General features: G+C 38.3%; 2 protein-coding genes across 4 annotated transcripts in view; both read right to left on the reverse strand.

Annotated features, from left to right (window-relative positions):
• Window positions 1–11,751, reverse strand: part of LOC117420388 (actin filament-associated protein 1-like) — a 79,233-nt gene extending 67,482 nt beyond the window's left edge. Inside the window, exon 1 of one of the 3 annotated variants that reach the window (XM_034033802.3) lies at window positions 11,608–11,751. In XM_034033802.3, coding sequence (XP_033889693.3) covers window positions 11,608–11,626 — 19 coding nt within the window. In that variant the 5' untranslated portion in view covers window positions 11,627–11,751. Of the gene's footprint in view, window positions 1–8,918; window positions 9,358–10,869; window positions 10,890–11,607 lie in introns of those variants that run through there. The other 2 variants (XM_059033189.1, XM_059033206.1) reach the window with 2 other exon arrangements.
• A 2,256-nt stretch (window positions 11,752–14,007) lies between these two features.
• Window positions 14,008–25,425, reverse strand: part of LOC117420565 (actin-binding LIM protein 2-like) — an 87,517-nt gene continuing 76,099 nt past the window's right edge. Inside the window, exons 20-22 of the mRNA XM_034034035.3 lie at window positions 25,375–25,382; window positions 25,165–25,245; window positions 14,008–19,777 (exon numbers count right to left, since the gene is read on the reverse strand). Coding sequence (XP_033889926.3) covers window positions 19,664–19,777; window positions 25,165–25,245; window positions 25,375–25,382 — 203 coding nt within the window. The 3' untranslated portion in view covers window positions 14,008–19,663. The remainder of the gene's footprint in view (window positions 19,778–25,164; window positions 25,246–25,374; window positions 25,383–25,425) is intronic.

The following is a 25,425-nucleotide window of genomic DNA, read 5'->3' on the forward strand; positions in this document are numbered from 1 at the left end:
GGTGCTATCAGGCCCTAAAAAGACACTACACCCTGGCTGAATACCTGAGCAGGGTGAAAGACAACAAGCAGAGGCAGATCCTAACCAAATACGGGCTCAGTGAGCACAGCCTGGCCATAGAAACAGGCTGACACAGGCAGACCTGGCTGCCCAAAGAGGACCGGCTGTGTCATCACTGTCAACTCCAACAAGTAGAGACAGAAATGCACTTTCTACTGCAGTGTACAAAATACACAGAAATAAGGGAAACTTTCTTCCCACAAATAAAAAATCTCTGCAAAACATTCCCAGACCTGCCAGACTCTCAAAAACTCCCAATCCTCCTCGGAGAGGAGTCCAGCTGTGTCCAACTGGCAGCCCAATACACAGCCGCCTGTCACAGCCTGAGGGACAAACAGTGAACACTCTACATTAGTTCAAATCTTTTTATATTTCATTGTTGTTATTGTTAAATTATTAATAACGTGGTTATTATTTATATTTGTTTACCATTATTATTATCATTATTATTGTCTATTTAATGTTCAGATGATGTACTGTGTATGCATTGCTTTGGCAATACTGTGAATAATGGTCATGCCAATAAAGCACCTTTGAATTTGAATTTGAATTTGACCACCCCCCGAATTACCGGCCTGGAATTGAAGTGTCTGCGGGAAACTTGGACGTGAGGGTGTCCGACAACTAACAAAAACATATTTTGAGATCCAAAAGGATGAAAAAGTACTAGAATATGTGTGCCTCCCATTACGAGTTCACAAACTCACTTCAAGATCCGGCTTCAGTCTCCATCACAGCTGCTCCCCTTACTTCCTTAGTGTCATTTGAAACCCATCAGCTTGTGCTCAGTCCTCTAGTTACTAGTGAGATGGCACTTTTGATGTAGAAATTCACAATAAACGGATATGTGCAATTAATTTTAATAAGCGAACAATTAATTAAATTAAATTAAATCTGGGACTATATTACACTGCAGATTATTATTATTATTATTATTATTTATTTCTTAGCAGACGCCCTTATCCAGGGCGACTTACAATTGTTACAAGATATCACATTATACATTATTTCACATTATACAGATATCACATTATTTTACATACAATTACCCATTTATACAGTTGGGTTTTTACTGGAACAATCTAGGTAAAGTACCTTGCTCAAGGGTACAACAGCAGTGTCCCCCACTGGGGATTGAACCCACAACCCTCCGGTCAAGAGTCCAGAGCCCTAACCACTACTCCACACTGCTGCCCTATACAGATGTATACACAATAACATTTTCTGGTTTTGTCTTAATTTAAATGTCTTTTAATTACTTTAAGGTAGCCATGTTATAAGCAGTATATCCTAAAATTCTAGGTGATGCAAAACTTTTGGCCATAGCTGCACGTGCAGTGTATTTCTGGAGGGCTAAATGCTTTTTAAGACTTTCCAAAACTTACAATTGGAAAGCATGAGATAAAAATCTAGAATCACAGTCAAAAGGGTACTTTCTTTTCAAAAGCTGTCCCACATTAACTTATGCTGAGTAAACAAGTCCTATACCCAGGATGATAGAGGCTGACAAACAAAACCCTACACTACTTCCAGATGAAAGCAGCCCAAAGACCCAGAAGCAAGAAATACCTTCAGTAAACACCTGCATCTGTGTCTATTCTATAAATTTAGCACAGATGTTATGAATTGCCTGGCACTCCCCATAGCTTAGGAGAGACACACATGTTCTTTGCTTTATTGGCTCTAACCTGGCTTCTCTCGCTCATGTCAACTCTTTCAAAAGAAATCTAAATATTTGCACTTGGTGTTTGACATGGGTTAAACATGATCGTACCTCATCAAGATCATCAAAGATCCCTTTCACTCTAGTCTCATTCATTACTGCACTTGGGGTCAACCAGAATGGCACCTGGTTTTCAAGGATTCTAGCTACTTGTTTAAAACATTTGTAAAAATAAAAAAAAGAGTGAATAATATCTAAAAGCTGTTTGGAAAGTCACACAAATATAAATTTCCATCTCTGGTTCGGAAGACAATGAGCTAAAATAACCTTGAAAGTGATTACAGGTCACAGATCTGAACCCCTTTTATACATACAGTATACTGAGTCATCCTCGTGCTATTTGTTCTCCCAGAAACATTCAAATTCATGGAGCAGTAATATATAAATCTCAAAGCTCTTTACAAAGCAAGAGAATGGAAGATAAGAAATCATTTTTCCTTTACACAGCGCAAAAGGTATGCTTTTTTGAGAGACTTTCCACACTTGAATGCATATGTTAAAAAGCAGACATACGTCAAACTGTATGCATGTGAATGTTTGTTTTGATCGAGTGTTGTTTGGAATTGTTTGTTTCAATAGCTGTGAAGTGGCTTGTGGTTAACTGATACAGACTGTTTAACAACGTGCAGTCGGCAGTGACAGAAGGGCAAAAAAGATGACTACAGAGGACCGTGACACAATCAACAAGCACAATAACCCAAACACGAAGCCAGGTAGAGAACAAACTGTATCGACAAGAACAAAGGATTTTCCCTGAGGCTTGAGAGAATGTGGTCACTTTATTAGCAACTCCTGTACTTGAAGACTATTTTCTTTAGGGAGGGAAATATCTCTCCAATAGCAGGTTAACTAATGTATTCTTGTTGTTTAGATTCACTTTGTATCTTTTTCTGTTTCAGTCATTACATCCTGAAACAGAAATAAAACAGAGAAATTAAAGCACCTAGCAGCATCAATATAACTCTCAGGTGTCTAACCTCCCAAGTACTGTACACGGATACAGCATAGTGCACCCATTAACCTGTCCCCCTTGCAACACTGTCCCTAGTGATGTATGCACATCCATCAGTAAGAAATACCACATGCTTTCTGTCATGACAGAAATGACAACGATATCAAGCTAAACTGTCTCTTTTAATGAATACAGCATTTTTTTTACATTTTTTTATTTTATTTAGTAGTCACTAATTGATTTTACCCTGTTTTTCTCCCAATTTGAGATAGCCAATTCTATTGTAGGCTCAGCTCACCACTACCACTCCCGCGCTGACTCAGGTGCGGTGAAGACAAACACACGCTGTCCTCTGAAACGTGTGCCGTAAGCCGACCGCTTCTTTTCACTCTGCAGGCCCGCCATGCAGCCAACCCAGAGCTACAGCGTCAGAGGACAATGCAGCTCTTTACAGCTTACAGGCAATCCCGCAGGCGCCCGGCCAGTCTACAGAGTCCGCTGGTGCGCGGTGAGCCGAGGACACCCTGGCCGACCTAATTGTCTGCAAAAGGCACTTGTCTACATTTACACAGTAGCTACTAAACCTCCCAGTTTCACAGCATTATAAAATATGTATGGTGAATTACCACAATCCTAATGAGCTATATGAATCAAAGAAGGTAGTAGCTATGTTCAGTAGCTTAGGTTAGATGGGCGAAAATCAGTCAGGCAGCATTTGAATTAGTCATTTTGAATTATGTAGTAAAAATAGGTGTAAAAAATATGTTGTAACAGGTGGAAAAATCTAGTTTAATCATAATTCAATTATGGTTAACAGGGCAATAAGACACCTGTAATGCAAATAATTCAAGTGCACGGAGAAGATTTCAAAATGCTTTGGGTAACCAGCCAGAGTCCAAACAAATAATCTACCTGATGTTTATCCTGTTAAAACAAGTGATTCGATTTGTCAATCCTTCATCTTGGATTTCACACAGGACAAGTAAAATGCTGTCAACAACATACTCCTGACCATATGGAAACACAATGTATATACTTTAACAAGAAATTAACATAGTAACTATAACCACAATCCACCCTCTGTGGAAAGTGACAAAACGTTATTGGCTTTGGGGGCACACCAACATGCTTTTTTCACTCCACTGTAATGGTGGCCAAGAAAGTAGGGCTTGTTTTTGGTTACCAAGACCCATATTTTTGCTTGAGGGTCTAACTGAAAGTATCTGAGATGTGGAACGTAATTAAAAAATGATGATTTTGAAGTATTTTTTATTTTTAATTGTATTTTTTTAAACAATGACCTCAGGATATGTCTGTGCCTCTTTTCTCTTTAGGGTCTTAAAATGCCACTATTTATCTTATTAAGCAGAGAAGGCTGGAGGAGGCAATCTAAACCCACAGGGAGTCCATACAGACCTGTAATGAACAACAACACATAGTTGCTTTTCTCTCACTCTGATGCGGTTTCCTTTTTGAGGAAGTGGATGGAACCCAACGGAGCCATGTCTGTATTATTATCATCATTCTTATTGTTTATTATAATTATTGAAAATATGAGAATGTATTGGTAGCAGCTACTTGGGATAAAGGATACTTTATTAAAAGTCTTCAGGGCAATTCTATTTGAATTAGTTGTTGTATTAAACATTACATCTGTCATGTGCACCCTTGTGATCGTTTATATACCAAGAGCTGTACTGTGTTCTGTACAAGAATGTAATTACATTACTGGCACACAATAGCGCAGGCATCATTTTTGCTGTCGGCAGGGCGATTATTCCGTTATGAAGAACTAAAAAATATGAGTGGCATGAACAGCCCCAGGACAAACATCTAAGGCACAAGCACCTGGTGAAGTACACTAAGATCGTACATTAGGCATATGGTTTTGGTAATATTTATAATGAAGGCAAATACAGACAGACTGCATGTAATTATATCTTTAGAACTTTAATCATATTATTACCTATGCAATTCTCGTGATTCCTCAGTGCTCTAACTAACATTATAAAACATGCATGTACATGTTCAGCAGATAGGACAGGTTTAATATTATTTAATTATTGGACACTATTGAAATATACAGTATATCATTAAACTACTGCACCACCTACTGCTGTGGCCTAGATATTCAACTTGTTTTTGTCACAAAACTAAAGTTTTTTTGTATAGTAATGGTACAACTTATTTTAACAAATGTGCATTTAAAAAGTTTGTTGAAAAATGAAGGTCTCTGACTGTGTGAGTTTGAGCAAGATCATTACGAAACTAAGTTATCCATGCCAGACCTCAAGCTTTGAATTGTGAAACTGACAAGGTGATAAGATTTAAGAATAAGATGTAGAGAAAGGTGTAAAAAAAAAAAAGGTGCTGGGGTATAAAGAACGCTTTGAGACTATATAAATGATAAACATGTGCTTAAGTATTATGCACTGATGATAGCAGCGGGGGCTAAGAAACGTTTGCATTTTACCACTTTTGAGCACTTTATTCACTTTTTCTTGCACATGTGAGTGTGAATAAGATTAAATATATTTCTGCTTTGGACTTTTTTTTTATCTTTGTGTAATTTTGTGACACACAGTGTGCGAGCATTAGACTTTTTTAAAAAAATGATATATTTTGAGCTTAACGCACATGTGTTTGGACTGCAGTTTTGGACGGTCATGCCCCCCCCCCAGATTTCTGCCAGGCTTAGCCACTGCGTTAGGATCGTTCACACTGAAACACATGTAAGAAATAAAGAAATTGCATTATTGTTATATTTTTCACTTCCCATTATAGTCTATGTGGGGAGGACGCGGCACGGGCGGCGCTGATTTTTCTTTTCGCTTACGGAGCGAACTTTTTATTTACCGTGTTGCTGTCAACCAATGAGAATACATAAGCAAGCTGCACCACACACAGATGCATATAACGTATAGGCTATGACTGTATCTGCTATGTAGCCTAACTACTACACACATAGATGGGGCAGAGGACATCTACTATGTAATGAGTAGCCTATGTATTTACATAGAATGCACTCGCCTAACGACATATCTTACTGCCAGCTGACCTCAGTGCACAGTTTATTTCAAACTTTCAAAACTTAATAACATAACCAAAGAGTGTCTAAGACCCTTCACCGTTATATTTGTTCTCGTGTGAGACTTTCACTTTTTCAGTCAGCGAAAATATGTGCTAAAGACAGAGTGAATTTGAGCCCTGTTAAAATGGCAAAAAGACAGCTACGTTTGGAATTTTTCTACAACAAAAAAGCTAAACCACCAATGCCAGAGACATCAACAGAAACCGAACCTGACTCTTCTGTAGTTCAGAATGTTATAACAGCACGAGAGTGTGACGATACTTCCATTTCAAACGCTCAGGTTAGTGCAGGTGCAGCTGTCTGTCGATAAGAGACCCTTGCCTGTAAAGTGTTGTTTGCAGCTCTCTTGATTGTGACAATCTGGTGTAGAACTGTTTGTGATGAAAGATCTGGTAATGTTAGAAAGCTAGCTTAATGTTTACATAAAAATGTTTAAAATCGGGCATCGGGTTTGAGCAGTTTTTTTGGGGGGGGGAGGGGTTGGGGGGGGCTCTGCCCCACCAGTTTTTCAAGCCACAAGTCGCCAGTGGCCTCCCCTAAAATGTAATAAGTTGGGATTGTTTGGGTAAACTTAGTGCAAAGAAATGTAACTTTCTTTGCACTAAGTTTGCAAATGGCTGTTGGTAAAATTTGTTTTTCAGTGCCATGGAGTCCAAATAATTTGTTTAAGACCACTATAACAGCACTTTAACACATTTCCCAAAATCACTAAACTTCACCTTAAATGCCCTGCTTCAAAGTTCAAAGCATGCTGGTTAGCATTATACTGTAATAGCAGTTTCCTAGAAGTCCTGCTTAAACCACAAACACCTCCTCTTAAGCACAACTGACATTTATTAAGCTTTACGATCTTTAGGTTGCAGTATTTTTAGTATTTGATTAGTAACATGTGTTACCTTACTAGACAATGCATTACAAGGACGTAGACCTAATTAAAAAAAGGAAGTCTTTTATTGGAAATCTGTTGCGTTTAATCAACTGATGTCACTCTTTCTACATGAATTTACAATATGGAACAAGCAATCAAGGGATGAGGTAATAGTTAATTTTTTTATCCAAAAAATTATTAATTTACAAACTACTGTAGGAAAAGTTTTAGAAAGTATCCTGATTTTTTTTTTCCCCCATACTGAAGAGCTCTCGTGGTAAGTGCATCAGGCATCAATCAGATGGTTGGGTCTAAAAGAACTGGTCTAATTTTTTCAATGGCTTGGCTTACCACATAAATCCCTGGTGAATGCCTTTGCCATACAATAAACTGACTTTTGCAATAGTTTAATAGCAGGTTTTTTTGTCAGCATTTTGTATTTCAGCTGACAAAAAGAGTTGAGACCACACTATATTAATATTGACCTTATGTGGCTTTTCTATTTAAAGAATATGGCCTTACTCAAGTACTGTAAATACAGTACAGCCTTCTGATGCTGGCTTTTCATATACACCCCATACTCTAGTAGCTTTGAATGATTCTGTTGCAGTAGTTTTATTCAGACATGTTCACTGGAAGCTGCTTTACATGAGAGGCAGCCATGACCTTGAAGACCGATATTTAAAATGAAGTTTCTTTAAAGACATTCCTTTGCCTGCACTAATGACAACTGTGGTCTACAGGAAACAACATACAAAGCCTGTTTGGACCGCATTGTATTTTTCACAAGAGTGTAATAGTAGAAATATTTAGTCACCCCACCAAGATTAATGACCTATATTAAAATTAGCAAGTCTTTTGATTTATACAGTGTATTTATTTACGACATCCAGCCCACGGTTCTGGTGACTTCATCATAAACCACCAAAGCTTCGTATAAGTAATTTATGATTTTCCAGAACCCTGTAGGCTGTGGTGAAAGTGGTCCCCTTAACTCCTCCCCCTCTTTGTGTATAGGGGCAGCAACTCTGGTTCTGGCGCAGGCAACTCTGGTTCCAGCGCGGGCAACTCTGGTTCCAGCACGGGCAATGTTCTATTAGAACAGCAGACAACAGGTGGTGAATCTGCTTGGTTCGGGGTTGTTCTTTTAGGGTTCATGAAAGTTAAAGGATCCGAAGCTTAGTTGACTCGTAACATCTCAGTGGTTCTGTTAACTGGTAAATACTCGCCAGAGACAGTTTCAAAAGCAAGTTGACGGGCAAAGACTGAAGCCGGTCGTCAGTTTGACTGGCAGCAAAAGGTCTGTGATGGGCAGGTATAAACATTGACTGTCACTAACAAGAGCGAATGAGTGTGCCTCTACATTAGTGTGCCTCTAGACCAGTGGTGTGCAAACTTTTTATATGCTGCCCCCCTTACATGTCACACATAATTAAAACGGTAGAACTTAACTTTATATTTTAACTGGTGTTAGTTTTCCAGATTTAATGTAAATCACGTATTTTTTTTCCTAGAAAAGTCTAGAGAATAAATGTTAACAAACATATTCTTGCAAGTTTTTAAAATTGCACTTTCAGATATAATTTCTAAATGTTGAAAATGCATATTGTAAATTCACATTTAAAATTAGTCTGTAAATCTTTTTTTAAACTTGACGAGTCAACATTTAGCTGACACATTAAATCTGGGCTTCTAACAAATAAATCAGTGAATTGAAATATATTTTTTAAACTTGGCGAGTCAACATTTATTTAGCTAATATTTCTAACAAATAAATCCATGAAGAAATCCATGGATCCGCATGATGAATGATTTATTGAATGCAATTGCAGATGATTTAATTAACTATGATGGGCGCTCAGGGCCCGATGACTGTGATGGATGCTCAGGGCCCGAGTGAAAGATAAATTTTGCCAGAGGCATTGTCCGTGGGTGCTCGACGGCTACCTGCGCGAGGCCAGCTGGAAAAACATGAACGGTTACATGCATCCCAGTGCTGCAGATAGTGGCTATGGGCCACCTCTCTGCAAAAAGACGAGGCCGCCAAACCATGAATGGAAAATAATAATAAATGATTAGCACACCCCACAGTGGCGCACTGCCATTTTCCCCCCAAATATTTAAAAATTAATGTAAATAAGCAGCTGAGACACAGCCCTTCCCCCAGCACATTCAAGAGCCCAGCCACCCAGCACTCAGGTAAGGAAAAAATCCCCCTACTCACATTTTTTTTTTTTTTATGTTGGGGGAAACCTCCGGGAATCCGTGGCTGAGGTAGCCCTTCCTCCAGGCTCTAAGCGGTCGACTCCCGTTTCAGCTTCCAATTTGGCTCTGTACCGTGCAGTTTCACTCACACTTGCCACTTCAAACATTATTTCTCCGGTTCGACAAGTCCTAGTGATCGTCAACAGCTCATTTGAAAGGTAATAACTTGTACTAATTAGCTGTCATTTATGTATTTAGTCATAGTCGCGCCCCCACCTTACTGACTCTCCACGGCTCCACACCGCACCGCTGCTCTAGACTGCGATTTTTAAAGACACAGGCCTATTATTATTAGTATTTTTTTTTTTTACATTTTCACATAGGCCTATTTTTTTTTCTATAACTACATGTACGTGTGTCGCTTGGACAGATGTCAGAGGAATATCAATGACGTGTTGCGACGGGTAAACGTGGAAACACTGCATCTTCTCCCCTAACTTGGGAAGATAATTATTTTGAGAGAGATATTTCAGTTTTAGCCCCCTTTCTCACTGGTTTGCAATCTTGGGTCATCCCCTAATTTTTTTTTGTTTGTATCATTTGAGCTGGATCCTTGTCAAGGGCTTCACTGATACACAAAGTCACGTCACCACTTCAGATCTCGATGAGATTTTACACACAAATACAGTGAAACCTCAATTAACACGTCACCAAAGAGACTGAACAGTGATGGCTGCTTATTCAATGTGCTTCTCATTCATTGGACTAAAAACTGAACAACACTTCTGCCCTAATATTTCTCTGAATTGTGCAACCTTGTTGGTCAGATGCCTGCTCTGATATGTTCATATACCCCCTTCACTATAGTCTGCCTTTAATTTCAAACTGTCTGGTTCACCGCACACCAATTGGAACAGGAGACAGATGTTCATGAGTGATGTCATTGTAATAGAGGCCTAAATCACTGATACTTTTCACATTTCAGCAGCAGCTGCCTTGCTCTTTCAGTCCCCAGGATTAAATATCAGGACAGCCACATGTACAGTAGTGGAACCACAAATTGGAAACATCTAGTACTTTATATGTAACACAAACCTTTGTTATATGGGTTAATGGAGAACTGACTTTGCTGCAAATTTCCACCCCCAGATTTCCTGAATAATTTGTGTCAGTGATCATTGATGACACATCTGTGCTGTACTTGCACTCAATGGTGGGCAAACACCCAGTTCCCAAATTCTGTAAAAACAAATTACCTAAAAGCAATGATTGTCTATAAAGCTTCCGAAAAGCTTGCTTTTAGCTGTATTATTTTGACATAAAAGCAGTATAAATGTTACTTCATGTGTAAGACCTCTTAACCGAACACTCTTTTGCAGCATTTTCAAAAATGGTCCGAACCTCTGGATCTTGAAATGTCATACTTTTAAACATGTGTTTTCCACAGTGAGGTGCTTCTCAGTTTTCATAGATTTCAGCTGGAAGGGAAGTCCTTTCTGAGTTTCAGCTAAACCTGTTTCCTTGATCTTTGCAAATAGCAGTACCTGATATTAACCATTAAAATACTAAACACAGCAAAGCGAGAACATCAAGGTAATGGCTAATTATAGGGTGTAACCATGTGTGTTTCAAACGCCAATTAGGAAAGCCTCAGCACGCTGTCTGTAACAAAGCCAGTGCTGTAAGCTGTGCTTAATGCTAAATGACTACTGTAGGTGGGGCATTAGTTGAACCTACCACAAAAATTAGTTTCTGCAAGGCTTGTACAACATTCAATGTGGTCCAAGTCCTGGCAGTCAACACTGCTTAAACCCATTTTTGGGGCGTAAAAAAAAATAACAGTTATTGTGAATTTGGTTCAAACCATATTCTTAACATCGCACACTCTGTCTGTATAGAACCTACCACAGCCCCCATTGTATTCCATTAGTTGGATTTGTTTTATTTCAGTGCACCCCCTACACACTTACTCATGGGGGCAGGTGATTTCATCCTTCAGCTGCAGAAGACTTCTGCTGTGTGCTCTGCATACAAAATCACGCATGAGTCACCAGTATCAGGATATCATGAGCTTCCTCTGATCACCACGATCCCGTCACTGTCAACGTGCTCCTTTGTGTCGCTTCTCCCTCGGAATACACCTCCATATACTGACTGTTGATACCTAGCATAGTACAGTATTACTGTTCTGCGAAATAGTGCCCAATTGCTAGACATTTGTAAATGGTTCTCCAGTATGATGGTGCTTTTACATCGTTAATAATGCACAATATCTGTTTAACAATCGTGCCCCGTGTCTCCAATTCCAGCTATCTGACTTGTTTTGTACTAAATATTAGTTAAATGTGTAAAATCGAAAGAAAAAAAACGACCAGACCCTATTATACTCATATTGCCGATTGCTGTGGATTTATATTGTATATGTATTATTATTATTATTATTATTATTATTATTATTATTATTATTATTATTATTATTCGATTTGAGTTTGTTATTTGTATGCAAATACAAGGAAATGAAAAATAGGGCAACTGTTCATCACATCAGTAAATAAAACAAATCAACGGGGTTTTTTTTTATTAAAAAATGCCATTAATTTCTGCTTTTCATTATGGTACCTGAAGGGGTACTCAATTCTCTCCAGTTTAATTTGTCACTGAGTAACGCTGAACATAAAACAAACTTAAACAAAGCGTAATAATTGTACCTTTACTGTTGCTTTCCATTCTGAGTTTCGTTTTATTTCCAGGTGTCTTTATTCATTATTTTCATCAATGACAGAAGCCAGAAGAATAGAAAAGACAGCACACCGATTAACACACACCTCACAAGCAGATCGCCCGCTCGTGCATTACTTTCAATCCCAGTTTGAAACGCAAGCTGTCAAAAAAAAAACACACACAAAAAAAACAGCTTGACTGGCAGCTACACCAGCCAACCACAGACTTACTGTTCCTTTGAAACACCAATGCTAGAATTGGAAAGGCGGAAAAGAGGAAAACAAAGGAAAACCCCGCTGCTTGACATTTTTCAAGACCAGTCATAGGGCACCCGAAGAATTTACAACTAATAGGCTAAACGTAGGAGGGTCATAACTTCATTTGAAATTTGTTTGCATATATTGTAAATAAGGCATGCATTTTCATTCTGTATTTTAGCATTATGATTGTGATTCTTATTTCCATATCTGTATTTATGTGTGTTCAGCTACAGTAGAGCTACTAATGTGATGATGTTAACAAAATATCTGGTGTTGTTTTGTAACAGCTGTGCTAACTCACTAATTTCCTTGTAACATTTTTTAATAGTATAGATACTGTGTTCAAAATGCGTTATTTCTACATACACTTTATTTCATTAATACTGCAGTAATGATTTATAAGAAGATACTGAAGTCCAGCTTCTCTGCAATGTCCACAGTATAAATCTATGTATTTAAATTGAATGTCTGCTATTTCTATGACATAGCGTACATGTATTAATATTATTTAGGTATACAGAGCATCTCCCATCTTCCATGATGTATCTGGTCTACGGCGTCCACCATACAACCCGTGCTCTCGTAATGTCATTAAATCACCTCCTTGTCCAGCCCATGCTCTCCCTGGACACAAGCCATTATCAGTAATCCAAAAAAGCAAAGGAGCAATGATGCTAGCTAGTCAGGCAAGGTACCTGGTAAGCTCACCCATCCCCATGTCACTGGAAGGATGCGAGTCCTGGTCACCCATCCCCATGTCACTGGATGCGAGTCCAGGTCACCCATCCCCATGTCACTGGATGCGAGTCGTGGTCACCCATCCCCATGTCACTGGATGCGAGTCCAGGTCACCCATCCCCATGTCACTGGATGCGAGTCGTGGTCACCCATCCCCATGTCACTGGATGCGAGTCCTGGTCACCCGTCCCCATGTCACTGGAAGGATGCAAGTCCTGGTCACCCATCCCCATGTCACTGGATGCGAGTCCTGGTCACCCATCCCCATGTCACTGGATGCGAGTCCTGGTCACCCGTCCCCATGTCACTGGAAGGATGCGAGTCGTGGTCACCCATCCCCATGTCACTGGAAGGATGTGAGTCCTGGTCACCCATCCCCATGTCACTGGAAGGATGCGAGTCCTGGTCACCCATCCCCATGTCACTGGAAGGATGCGAGTCCTGGTCACCCATCCCCATGTCACTGGAAGGATGCGAGTCCTGGTCACCCATCCCCATGTCACTGGAAGGATGCGAGTCCTGGTCACCCATCCCCATGTCACTGGAAGGATGCGAGTCGTGGTCACCCGTCCCCATGTCACTGGAAGGATGCGAGTCCTGGTCACCCATCCCCATGTCACTGGAAGGATGCGAGTCGTGGTCACCCATCCCCATGTCACTGGAAGGATGCGAGTCCTGGTCACCCATCCCCATGTCACTGGAAGGATGCGAGTCGTGGTCACCCATCCCCATGTCACTGGATGCGAGTCCTGGTCACCCGTCCCCATGTCACTGGAAGGATGCGAGTCCTGGTCACCCATCCCCATGTCACTGGATGTGAGTCCAGGTCACCCATCCCCATGTCACTGGAAGGATGCGAGTCGTGGTCACCCATCCCCATGTCACTGGATGTGAGTCCAGGTCACCCATCCCCATGTCACTGGAAGGATGCGAGTCGTGGTCACCCATCCCCATGTCACTGGAAGGATGCGAGTCGTGGTCACCCATCCCCATGTCACTGGATGTGAGTCCTGGTTTTACTTATCTTTGCTAAATGTGGGAGTTATGTTACACAATGCACACTTCCTGTTGGTGCTGACTGATTAGACACACTAAAGCAATTTGGGACCATAACTTTGTTAATGAATCATGCGTTATGTTCAGTGAATCATGTATTTTTATGTTAATTTCATTGGTGCTCAGGAAGGATAATGGATAGAATTTGTTTGAATCCAAATCATTCTTTTGGCTTCAAGGTGGAGATCCTGTCAAGATTGAGATGCATGTATGGTAATGATCAACACCACTTAACCTGTTCAGGTTGCCCATCTAGGCAGCTTTTATAAAAATTGTTTTTGTGTCTGAGTGAATTTTTAATGTTTTCTTTGCTGTAATAATAAATAGACACAGTACTGAATTAAACATTTATTGTAGATGAACATTAGCATGTTGTTGCAAACCAGTAAAGCAAAAAAGAAAAAAAAAGCTTAGTTACAGCAGGACTTGAACTTTCATCTGAACACTGCTTTGCTACAAATACACACAATCATTACTATAAATTAAATTATGTTAAGAGCCTGGTGGTTAAATACATTTTATATTTTATACATTTGTTTATTGGTGACATTACATTTTCTGTGAAAAAAGGCATGGTGTCTTATTGAATGTTTGTATCAGATAAGGTTCAACAAAGACAGTACATGTCTGGTGTTATAATGTACAAATGCAAAGAGAAGAATACAATAATATGCCAGTGTCAGAAAAACCCTCTTGGTCTGCGTACTAAGTTGCGTACCAGCTAGTACGGTACTATCTCAGGATCATCCCCAGCTGCTTATTAACTTAATACCAATTGCAACGAAAAAAGAAGCGGAACAAAGTTGGGGACGAGCTGATCCCCAGCTTTAGTACGGTACTAAGGATAAGATGGTTTGCTTTGGTGTGCTTCCAAACAAGAACTGAAAGGGCAGGAGCTCAAAGTTTGAGCTATTGGTACAAAGTATTGCACAGGCAGAGATTGAACCCGGCACCTCCAGCACAGCGGTTACAGCGCCGATCCGCTGTAGAACCGCAACCCCTTACTAGCGTATCAATAATCTTGTGTTGCGTCACCTATCAGTCCTGACCCCTACCCCATGCATGCTACAGCCTACTACTATGTAGCATTGGCTACGAAAAGCATACTTTCACACAAGTATACATATAGCCTGTTATATATAACTTTAAAATGTATTACTCATATATTAAATATTGCAATTCCGTCCCATGTGGGTAATACATAATTACTGTACGCCTTTAAATATATTCTCAATTATTTCACGATATTTGTGATAAATCCTTTCAACCGTAATTGTAATCATTTTTTTTTCGTTGTGGAAGCGATTTGATCAATGTAGGAATATCGTTTTCTGTATTGTTATAATGTCACGAAACTCATTCCAACGCTACACGAATATATTGCAATGCCAGCAATGACATCCCTATAAAAAAATACAAAAAATATGCAAGTAAATATGTCTTTCATATGTAAAATATAGGTACACGGTATGGATTTGTGATTATGAATTGTTCAGTTACAAAAGTTGTCAATAAAATTTGGGGATTTGTTCCACTTTGTACGGTACTCCAAATCGTTATTCTATAGAAAGGGTTAGACTAACTTAGTCTCGCACTTAGTAACCTCTAGGGCAGCAGCAGTTATTTTGGGTTCGTTGCAATCGAGAGTACGCAGCTGGGGACTATCTTGAACTGCTAAATTCGTTGCAATTGTATTAACTTGCATACTAGTTCAGTACGAAGCTCCGTACTAACCACGGGGTTAGTGCGCTGCTTTCAGGTCGTTGCAATTGACCCTCAGATTTCAATCTTGTTAATATTGACTTCCATGTTACACATTTGATTTTATTGTCTTGCAGGTTTAGGTCAATGAAGTAGTTGCACAAGTTCTACTGCTATCTATTAAAGATTAAAACTCACCCAAAAATTATGGGTCTTCAGACAATAAAAACAAACTTTTTTTTCAGTTTTTCTATAACTAAACCCATGGTTGTCTTTTTGAGCTTTTCTCCTAGTGTTGAACTAATAAAAAAATAAGTAAATAAACTGTTGTTTAATTTCCCATAAGCTTCCTTGACCTAAGTGACATTTTGATAGCATCGTAAGAACAACATTGGCTGTTTTTTTGCTTGTGTCTCCAGATTCTCTTAAACTTCCGCATGGGTTCAATTATGGCTTGGGTCAGTTGTGGGATGTGTTGTGCAGATTTACACCGTACAACACCATAGTGATAACACACACACACACACACACACACACACACACACACACAAACAAACACATACACATACACACGCACACACACAAACACATACACGTGCACACACACACACACACAGACACACGCGCGCACACACCCACTGCCAGTAGCGTTTTCCAAGCAAACATGGAAGTCATATTTGAAAACCAAATGATGAGAATCATGCTACAACTCCCCTTTTTAAAAACCTTTTTTTAAATATTTGAATTACAAATGACCCACTGGATATACGTACATGTTTGGATAACCAACTACTTTCACACTGTTCACACAGATTTTGATGCTGCAAATGCCTGATTGAGCAAGAACCTTGGCTAGACTGAGTTCATACTTTAAGTTTTTTGGTGAAGACTGTGTAGGGTCAGACATCCTGGTTTCTTGGAATATTATCAATAGACAAAACACATACAACAAACAGCAGTCAGATGTTGTGACAGTAGGCTACACTGAAACAACTGAACTGGTCAAGAGTATTTGCTGAGCATTATTAATTATTGTAAAGCCAAAAATATTTGCGACCAAAATGTTTGCTGAATAACACCCATAAAACCTATTTTGCTCCAGAAATGTTGGCGACCTGTTGCAATATATGCAGAATGTATTGTTAGTGGAATTTGTTATTTGTGCCAAAAATGTTTGCAGTTTTTTTTTTCATACGGGAAAAACGCATAATAAAAAGCTCGCAAATATGTATGGCTTCACAGTAGTTTTGCGTTATGTCCTTTCAACAAAGAAAAATGTCTTATACCTTACAAAAGGTCTGCACTAATTACTACTTTTGTTATTACAGATTAGAAATATTTTATCTTCTCCTTACATACCAATCTATTTGCAATAAATGCTGGTAACACATTCAACAATATTCCAAAGCACTGTAATATGCAACATAACTAAACATAATCAGAAACTGCATGTCAGGAAACAATACATGGTTTGAACTCTTTTAAACTCTAAAATTTTTGACAGAAAACCCCAGATTCATGCTGACAATCAATACTGGACAAGAAACTAACTTTCGCTGCAGCTGGTATTACCTACTTGAACTTGGGTTACTTGCATGTTTTTTTTTCTTTGCTCGCATAAAGTTGTATTTTTACAATGACTCTTTGGGGTATTATACAAAAATATATATTTAAATAAATGTACTTTATTTTTTGTTAGAATATAAGGTTTTTGCTGCCACATCTCTCTTGCTTTTTACATTGAGCTATTATAATAATGATTTCACAATTTACACATTTTCAAACAGCAAGCGTAACCTTTCATTTTTACCATTGTGTCAAACATTTCAACATATTTCAACACAGACATCACTGAAGATAGACAGATACATAGCTGACATTTGAAAATCTTCCTATATTGTAAATTGTTACTCCACAAGAACCTCAACCTTTATGAGTTGATGGCATCTCCAGGCTAAAACAAAACCACACACCTGGTTTGGTGAAGTAAAACACAAAGTTTGCTTCAGACCAGTTTTACATATACAGGTACTATAGCTAGTTACGTTGTTAGATATTTATTAATAATTTAGTAGATCCTGTTATGATATGATAGCAAAATATGATATGCCCATTATTCAAGGGGTCGATAAAAATTTGAAATAAACAATGTTGTCAGCTGTCTCAAAATTGGTGTGAAAATCTTCTGGGTGAATGACATCAGTTTTCACAACAGCATGTTTTCTTTCCTAAAAAGTCCAACAGTATTCCTCAAAAACAAAATCACTTTTTCCATTAGTTTCTCCACTACAGTATCATTTAAAACTGAAAACTGCAGTCATAAAATAGCCCCCTCTGTGCTATGTACCAGGGTATATCAAAATGATCATCTTTACCACTGCATGTATTTAGCAGTGCATGTATTTAGCACTGCATGTATTTAGCACTGCATGTATTTAGCAGTGCATGTATTTAGCACTGATGTATTTAGCAGTGCATGTATTTTGTGTTTAGACCAGCCACCCTTATATAATTAAAATTGGTTCCAAAATAACAAATGAACAGCTGTAAAATGTGTCCAGTCATTTTTTTCACTTACCCATTGACATACATTTTACTTCAGCTTTAAGTGTTACTTCCTGCCTGTGTTCAGGAATATGATGCTTTGGGATCTGGGAGCTGGATCACAATCCCTTTGATAAAATCTAGTCTGTACAATTAAGAAGGTGGAAATAATATTGCAAGATGTTATCATTGCGAGATACAGGCAACCCTAAGGGAGTGACACTTTCAGCAGCAAGATAACAAGTACAGGGCATACTGCTATGTATTAGTGGGTCAATAAAATAATTAAATACGTATTGGAATTGCTGGGATAAAAACATAAAGCTGTTCTGTAAACCTCAGAAATCACCACAGCAAGAATCCATTGGTGACATTTTGTGAGTTCTACTAGTATCTACAGTTTAATGAAAAGCAGTTTAAATACTGTCGATGAAAACAAATATTACGTAGTGTTTACTTTATATCTGTTATTGCTGTAAGTTGCTGGGAGACATGACAACCAAATTGATTACCATCCACCCCAATTATAAATCTGGGCATGTGGCTCTCTGTAGCGCCAGGGGCATTTCTATGGTCAATTGGAATTATAGGGTCACTATCATCCTTGTCTCTTTTTTGTCTACACAATACACCATAGTTACTATTCAAACCTCTCTGTATTAGAATTCATATTTAAATGAAACTAAATAAAACAAATTAATATCCTCTATTAAATAAAAAGTTCACTTGAACCATTCTAGATTTGTTTTGAAAAACAAAGTGCTTTCTTTTTTAATGTTTTCTTTTTTAATACTATACTGAGCATCAAAAGAAACCTATCACTATTATAACACATTTATTTCCATAAAAAGGTATATAAATGATGGACATTGACAAAATGTTTTTGGTTTCTTTTTAATCACTCAGTCATTCATCGTTGACCATGACACGCTTGAGTGACTATGACTGAAGCATATGCACTTATTGGACACTGGATATGGAGTGATTTCAGCTGTTGAATTGCAAGCTTGAATAAAAGCAATAAAGAAAATCACAGAAAAAAAAACAATATGCCACGTCTGTCAAGAGAGCAGTGCCTTCGTGCAATCGGCATGTTGGAGGCTGGACTAGGGCAGCGTACTGTGGCTCGTCGTCTTGGGTGCTCACAGCCAGCAATTTCAAACCTGGCGACCACGAACTGGGAGACCAAGAGTCACAACACCTAACCAAGATTGACAGATCATTTTGCAGCATCTTAGTGATGTCAATTTGTAATCAGCACAATAAAAAGTCACTGCACCTGCTCTAAAACAGAGTTTGTCATTTTTCGATCACATCTAGTGAATTTTATCCAAATATAAGTGATACGTTTCTTTTGATGCTGAAATATAAGTGATACATTTCTTTTGATGCTCAGTATATTTGGCCTTAGCATATATTAACCTTAGTCACCTGTTCTGTAACATTATGCAAATTATAGTTTATCGTGGCAGTCCAGATATTGCAAAGCAAAGTGTTATCAGTGTACAGACCTATACTATCACACTGTTAAGAAAGCTTTTTCTAAAATCAATGAATTAATGAAATAATAAATGCATCATTTAATTCCGTTATTTGCCCTGCAATGGGCTGGCTGTGACTAAGACCAGGACACACACCCAGGTAAAACACATAGCTGGCCATGCAAGAGAAGTTGCTCTCTCTATTCCTGCTGGCTTCCATTGGATCGAATTTTGCTAAGCAAGGCATGCTATATGTTGTATGTTTAAAAGAGGCGTGCTTTCTTCTTAAGGTCGTTTTTTTTCCACAGTGCTAAGCGATCAAACTCTTCAATCGTCATTCTAAAAACACGGCCAAATTCCTCAGGAGACAAGTGCCTCTGCGAAAAGAAAAAATACAATGAGTAAATTAACAGGCATCCATTACAGTCTATGCAGATGGTCGTATTTAGAAAGCCTTCCCTTGCTTTATGAATAACCCACACACTACAGCTTATTTGTTACAACTGGACACACCTGTAAGTAAATGTAGTTACAGACAGTCCTTATGTTCTTTTTACCAATAAGACAATGCTCCCCTCCCCCGAATTATCAAAGCATCACATGCTTCGCCATCTGCTTGATCTCATTTACACTCCGAGTCACACACCCTTTTCTTCAATGTCCTATATTAATCAAAGATTTTTGACACTCCAATCAAACTGTACAAATACAGCACCATCAATCAAAAACCTTTTCACATTAATATACAAAAACAAAATCATTCTGTAATACACTTTCTAATCAAGATAAAATGTCAAGTCCTTATGACTTTACATTTGAAGGTACATTACTTTTACATCTTTTAAGGATTTTTTTTGCTGCTCTGACGATTCAGGAGACACTATGTGTTTAACTTGGCTGTTGCTTTACAGAACACAGGGTGAACAAATCTGGTGATAGGTGTTGATCCTTTACAAACAAACCAGTAGGGGTGCTTGCATACTACTTGATTCACTGTACATCTGCTGCCTGCCTCTGTCAAATCAATAGTCTGTTCAGGCTTAAATGGTGTAAGACTTTTTCTCTTCTAAACATCATTCTTACTTCTAGAATACTTGACTACTGTATCTACTAATGGATTTCTGTTGTGCAATAAATCTGACATTATACAAACAGCAGCTAGGCTAACAAAAACAAAACAATTAGCATTATTTACATGTTTTTTTAAACAAAATCAAAATTATTATTTTCCGTCTCTACTGCAGAGACTGCCTCCATTAGATATTGAGTTTACATATAATTTTATGTAACCACTAAATCATCTGAAATGTACTCAATTTAATTACTTATTTATCTGACTGCATTGTTTCATTTTGTTGTGAAATGGCCTCTAAGTGTATGTAATCCAGGGGCAGATATAGTACTAGGCAATCCTTATTTGTAGAATTTAACAGAACCACTGTGCTACCAATGCGTTTGGAGTTTGGAAAAAAACGTCATATCTTTTTTTTTAGAAAAAACACCCCTATGTTGCAGACTACGGCAAATTTTATTTGAGTAAGAGGGCATGTTTCTTTCAAAAATGTGTTTGTTGAAATATTTTTCTTTCAAAAAGAAAATCTTCAAGTCTGCGTAAAATATAAAAATAAAGCATTAAAATGGATTGAAAACAGCACCTTTTAAATTGCTCTGAATTAAGAGGATTTTCTCTAGAAAGGTACAATATGGAAAGAAATTGCTTTTCCACAGAATCAGCAGAAAATAAAATACATTAAAATAAAAACACATCAGTGAGTGGCAGATTCTATACCTCTTGTTTGGTGTTTTTTTTGCCACTCCAGTATAATGTAATATTTCAGGTATGTTTCCGATGAAGGATAATATCTGAATTATGTTTTAGCTGTTTTATTATGCAAAGAAAATGTACTGATATTGCTGACAAAGAAAATGTACTGATATTGCTGACAAAGTATGTATATCAAACAAACCAATACACAAATAAGCTAGTAACAATTCAATAGTGTGTAATGGAATACAATGAATCTAAAAATCCTGGTGTACTGATATGCTTTAGTTTATCAATGTATGCTATGTATAGTGTATCAATGTGTTATTCTGGCTTCCTTAACATTGCACTACCATAATAAAAATGTGTAATTGACATGTAAAACGTGCCACGATCAATTTTAATAACTGTTTGCACAGTTGTTTCGATTCCAATTGTAGCTGCACATGAGCCCATTTTTGATTCTTTTCTTGTCTGTGCTGGTAACGGCTCCTCTGGGCATTGGCAGGCTGGGCCTGCACCTGGTACTGCAGATCAGCTCCAGCTGAGGCATATGCATATATTATTGATATGCATATATTATTGATATATGTTTCTACAAAAGAAATACAATTCACCAGAAAAAAACCAAACAAAAAAAAAATTTGTAACAATTGCTCTTTTACAAAACCTGTTCTAATTCATCCAGTCTATCTAGAACAGCTTTGTAGCAATTAACATACAGTGCCTATAGAAAGTCTACACCCCCTTGAACTTTTTTCACATTTTGTTGTGTCAGTGCCTCAGAGTTTCATGCATTTAAATTAGGATTTTTTCCACTTAACTATACACCATACTCCACACTGTTAAGGGGAAAAAAGTTTTTATTAAGAAAAAATTATATATTAAAAATACAAAACTGAAAAATCATAATTGGATAAGTCACCACCCCCGAGTTAATACTTGGTGGACGCACCTTTGGCAGCAATTACAGCTGTGAGTCTGTTGGGATAGGTCTCTACCAACTTTGCACACCTAGATCTGGCAATATTTGACCATTCTTCTTTACAAAACTGTTCAAGCTCTGTCAAGTTCCTTGGGGAGCGTTGATGGACAGCCACAAATTTTCGATTGGATTTAGGTTGGGGCTCTGACTGGGCCACTCGAGGACATTTACCTTTTTGTTCCTTAGCCACTCCAGTGTAGCTTTGGCTGTGTGCTTTGGGTCGTTGTCATGCTGAAAGGTGAACTTCCGTCCCAGTTTCAGCTTTCTCACAGAGGGCAGCAGGTTTTCCTGTACTTTGCTCCATTCATTTTCCCTTCTATCCTGACAAGTGCCCCAGTCCCTGCCGATGAGAAACATCCCCATAACATGATGCTGCCACCACCATGCTTCACAGTAGGGATGGTGTTCTTTGGGTGATGCACTGTGTTGGGTTTGCGCCAAACATAATGCTTTGCATTTAGGCCAAAAAGTTCCATTTTAGTTTTGTCAGACCACAAAACGTTTTGCCACATGTCTACAGAATCTCCTGAGTGTTTATTTGCAAACATCAAAAGGGATTCAAGGTGGGCATTCTTGATTAATGGCTTCCTTCTTGCCACCCTACCATACAGGCCAGATTTGTGGAGTGCTTGGGATATTGTTGTCACATGCACACTTTGACCAGTCTTGGCCACAAAGTTGCTCTTTCAAAGTTGCCATTGGCCTCTTGGTAGCCTCTCTGATCAGTCTCCTTCTTGCTCGGTCATCCAGTTTGGAAGGACGGCCTGATCTAGGCAGGGTCTTGGTGGTGCCATACACCTTCCACTTCTTAGTAATCGTCTTGACAGTGCTCCAAGGGATATTCAAGGCCTTTGATATTTTTTATACCCACCCCCTGATCTGTGCCTTTCAACAACTTTGTCCCAGAGTTCTTTTGAAAGCGCACTACCCAGCAGAGGGAACCTACAGGAACTGCTGAATTTATCCTGAAATCATGTGAATCACTACAATTTAACACAGGTGGAGGCCACTTAACTTTGTGTGTGATTTTGAAGGTGATTGGTTACACCTGAGCTAATTTAGGATTGCTATTACAAGGGGGGTGGACACTTATCCAACCAAGCTATTTCAGTTTTTATTTTTAATTAATTTTCTACAAATTTCTAGAATATTTTTTTCACTTGGAAGTTGTGGGGTAGGATGTGTAGATAAATGAAAAACTAATCTAATGCATTTTAATTCCAGGCTATAAGGCAACAAAAGGTGAAAATTTTGAAAGGGGGTATAGACTTTCTATAGGCACTGTACATAATGTTCTAGATGATATAGTACAAAGCCAAATCTTCACAACACATGTGTTTAAAACAAAAGCAGAGAGGGTACATGGGTATGTACTTGATAATACAATGTTTTGTTATATGTACATCCATTATAAAGCTTGTAAAAGACTATAAAATCACTAGCTTTGATCTTTGATGTCATCTTGAACCCCTTGCTATATTTTACTAGCTTATAATGAACTCCAAGACATCTGTTATCCTAAATTATTAGTATTTGTTATTGTACAGAAAAGAAGGATGACACCTCCTACTGTACAGCACAGCACAGCACACCCTACTTCCAAGAGCTAAATCAATAGCCGTGCTGAAAGTGTCCTATAAAGAACCGGGAATACCCCTTCATCTTCACCAAACCACTGACTGTTTAGAGTTGATGGTTTCAGACTGCAAGGTGGACTACAGAAACAAAGGAACTAAAACAAAGAGCTGATTACATATCTGACAGAATTTTAGTAGAAAACTATAGGAGATCAAGCAAGGAACTAAAGAACATTTTCAAGGTGTGATACTGGTCCTTGTTGATCCCTAGACCCCTGCCTATTTCAAACGACAGGACAGTGATCATTGCAAGATGGGGTGATGCATGCATGATCACTTTCATTTAGTAATTTCAGAAAACTTCTGTATCAAATTCTCAGCCTTTTAAACCAGTGTGCCCGTACTAACTTGCTGGCACAAGGCTGCAACTGCAGTTAGCCTAGCTACAAGCCACAGACACAAATGATAAAACAACTACCTATAAATCAATATTTTATAACCAAAATAGGTTCCTGATTCAACCAGAGAGCTTCCATCCTCACTTATGGTACTGATAGCATCAGCCAGATACAGGATGGTAAATCAGTCTGGTTTTGTCACAGCTGCCAACATAGTTTGTAAATTAATAAGGGGGAAAAAAAAAAAACAATCTTGAAGGAATTCAAAATTAGATCGGTCTGCTCTTGCAGTATATGCTGTGTGGAAGAACACAAATCTGTACAGGTAATGATTGGTGGTCTCACTGTACCTATTTAGGATGACTGTCATTTGGAAAGGAAAAGAAAAATGCTGACAAAACAGGCAAAATTCTTGAGCCCCACTCAATAGTTGAACACCCTTGTATCATTTTACTTTTTGTGCATTGTACTTTTTAGACTACAGTAGTCCATTACAAGTTTGCTTGTTTTTATTCTCCAAAGGTAGTTTTAGCTTTAGGGAGGTTTAGGGAGCTTCCTCGCCCATATAGTTGTTGCCAATACCATACAGTATGTAACTCTGTGGGCCAAATAGATAAGCCGCTTAAAGCTCCTGATACTTTGCAGCAGAAGGAGGTTTTATGTGACATTTCTAAGCTCTAGAAAGCTTTGCTGGGAACAGACCAACAGGCACCACATATCCCCAGATGCTGTTCTGTTATCAGGGTTTTATCACAATTGGATAAGTGGTTCTTCAGATACAATGAGGTCTATTCAATTGAACAGTGAGGCATCTAAATACCGTCAAGTTTAAACTTGAATTTCTTTTATAGGCAATACTCTAAAGAGACTCACATATACATTGTTATGTTGGTTTTCCCAAAGCATCATTCTTTTAAAGATTTGAACATATGTATTATTCCTGCATGGAATAATGAGTACTGTAGTAAGTAAAGTATGTTATAGACTATAAATAACCATAAAGTTATCTAAAATCATGTCCAGAACCAAACCTTCTTACCTCCAACCTGGTCCTGTCCACATCCTTTGGCAATTTAAACCGAACTCTGTTTGTTACCGCTAGCACTTCATAGGGGTACACCTAAAACGAAAGCAGACAGAATGACTTAGTACTGTAATAGCTGTGAATTTGTATAAAGATTGTGCTAGTGATAAAAAAATATAAAATTTAAAAAAATTGTATACAGAGTTTAGGGACTCCATTTCTTACCTTGTATTCTAAAACAAAAAAGAAAAAGAAAAATGAATTAATGGGATTCAA

The sequence above is a fragment of the Acipenser ruthenus genome, chromosome 1, assembly GCF_902713425.1.
Source record: "Acipenser ruthenus chromosome 1, fAciRut3.2 maternal haplotype, whole genome shotgun sequence".
Lineage (NCBI taxonomy): Eukaryota > Metazoa > Chordata > Actinopteri > Acipenseriformes > Acipenseridae > Acipenser > Acipenser ruthenus.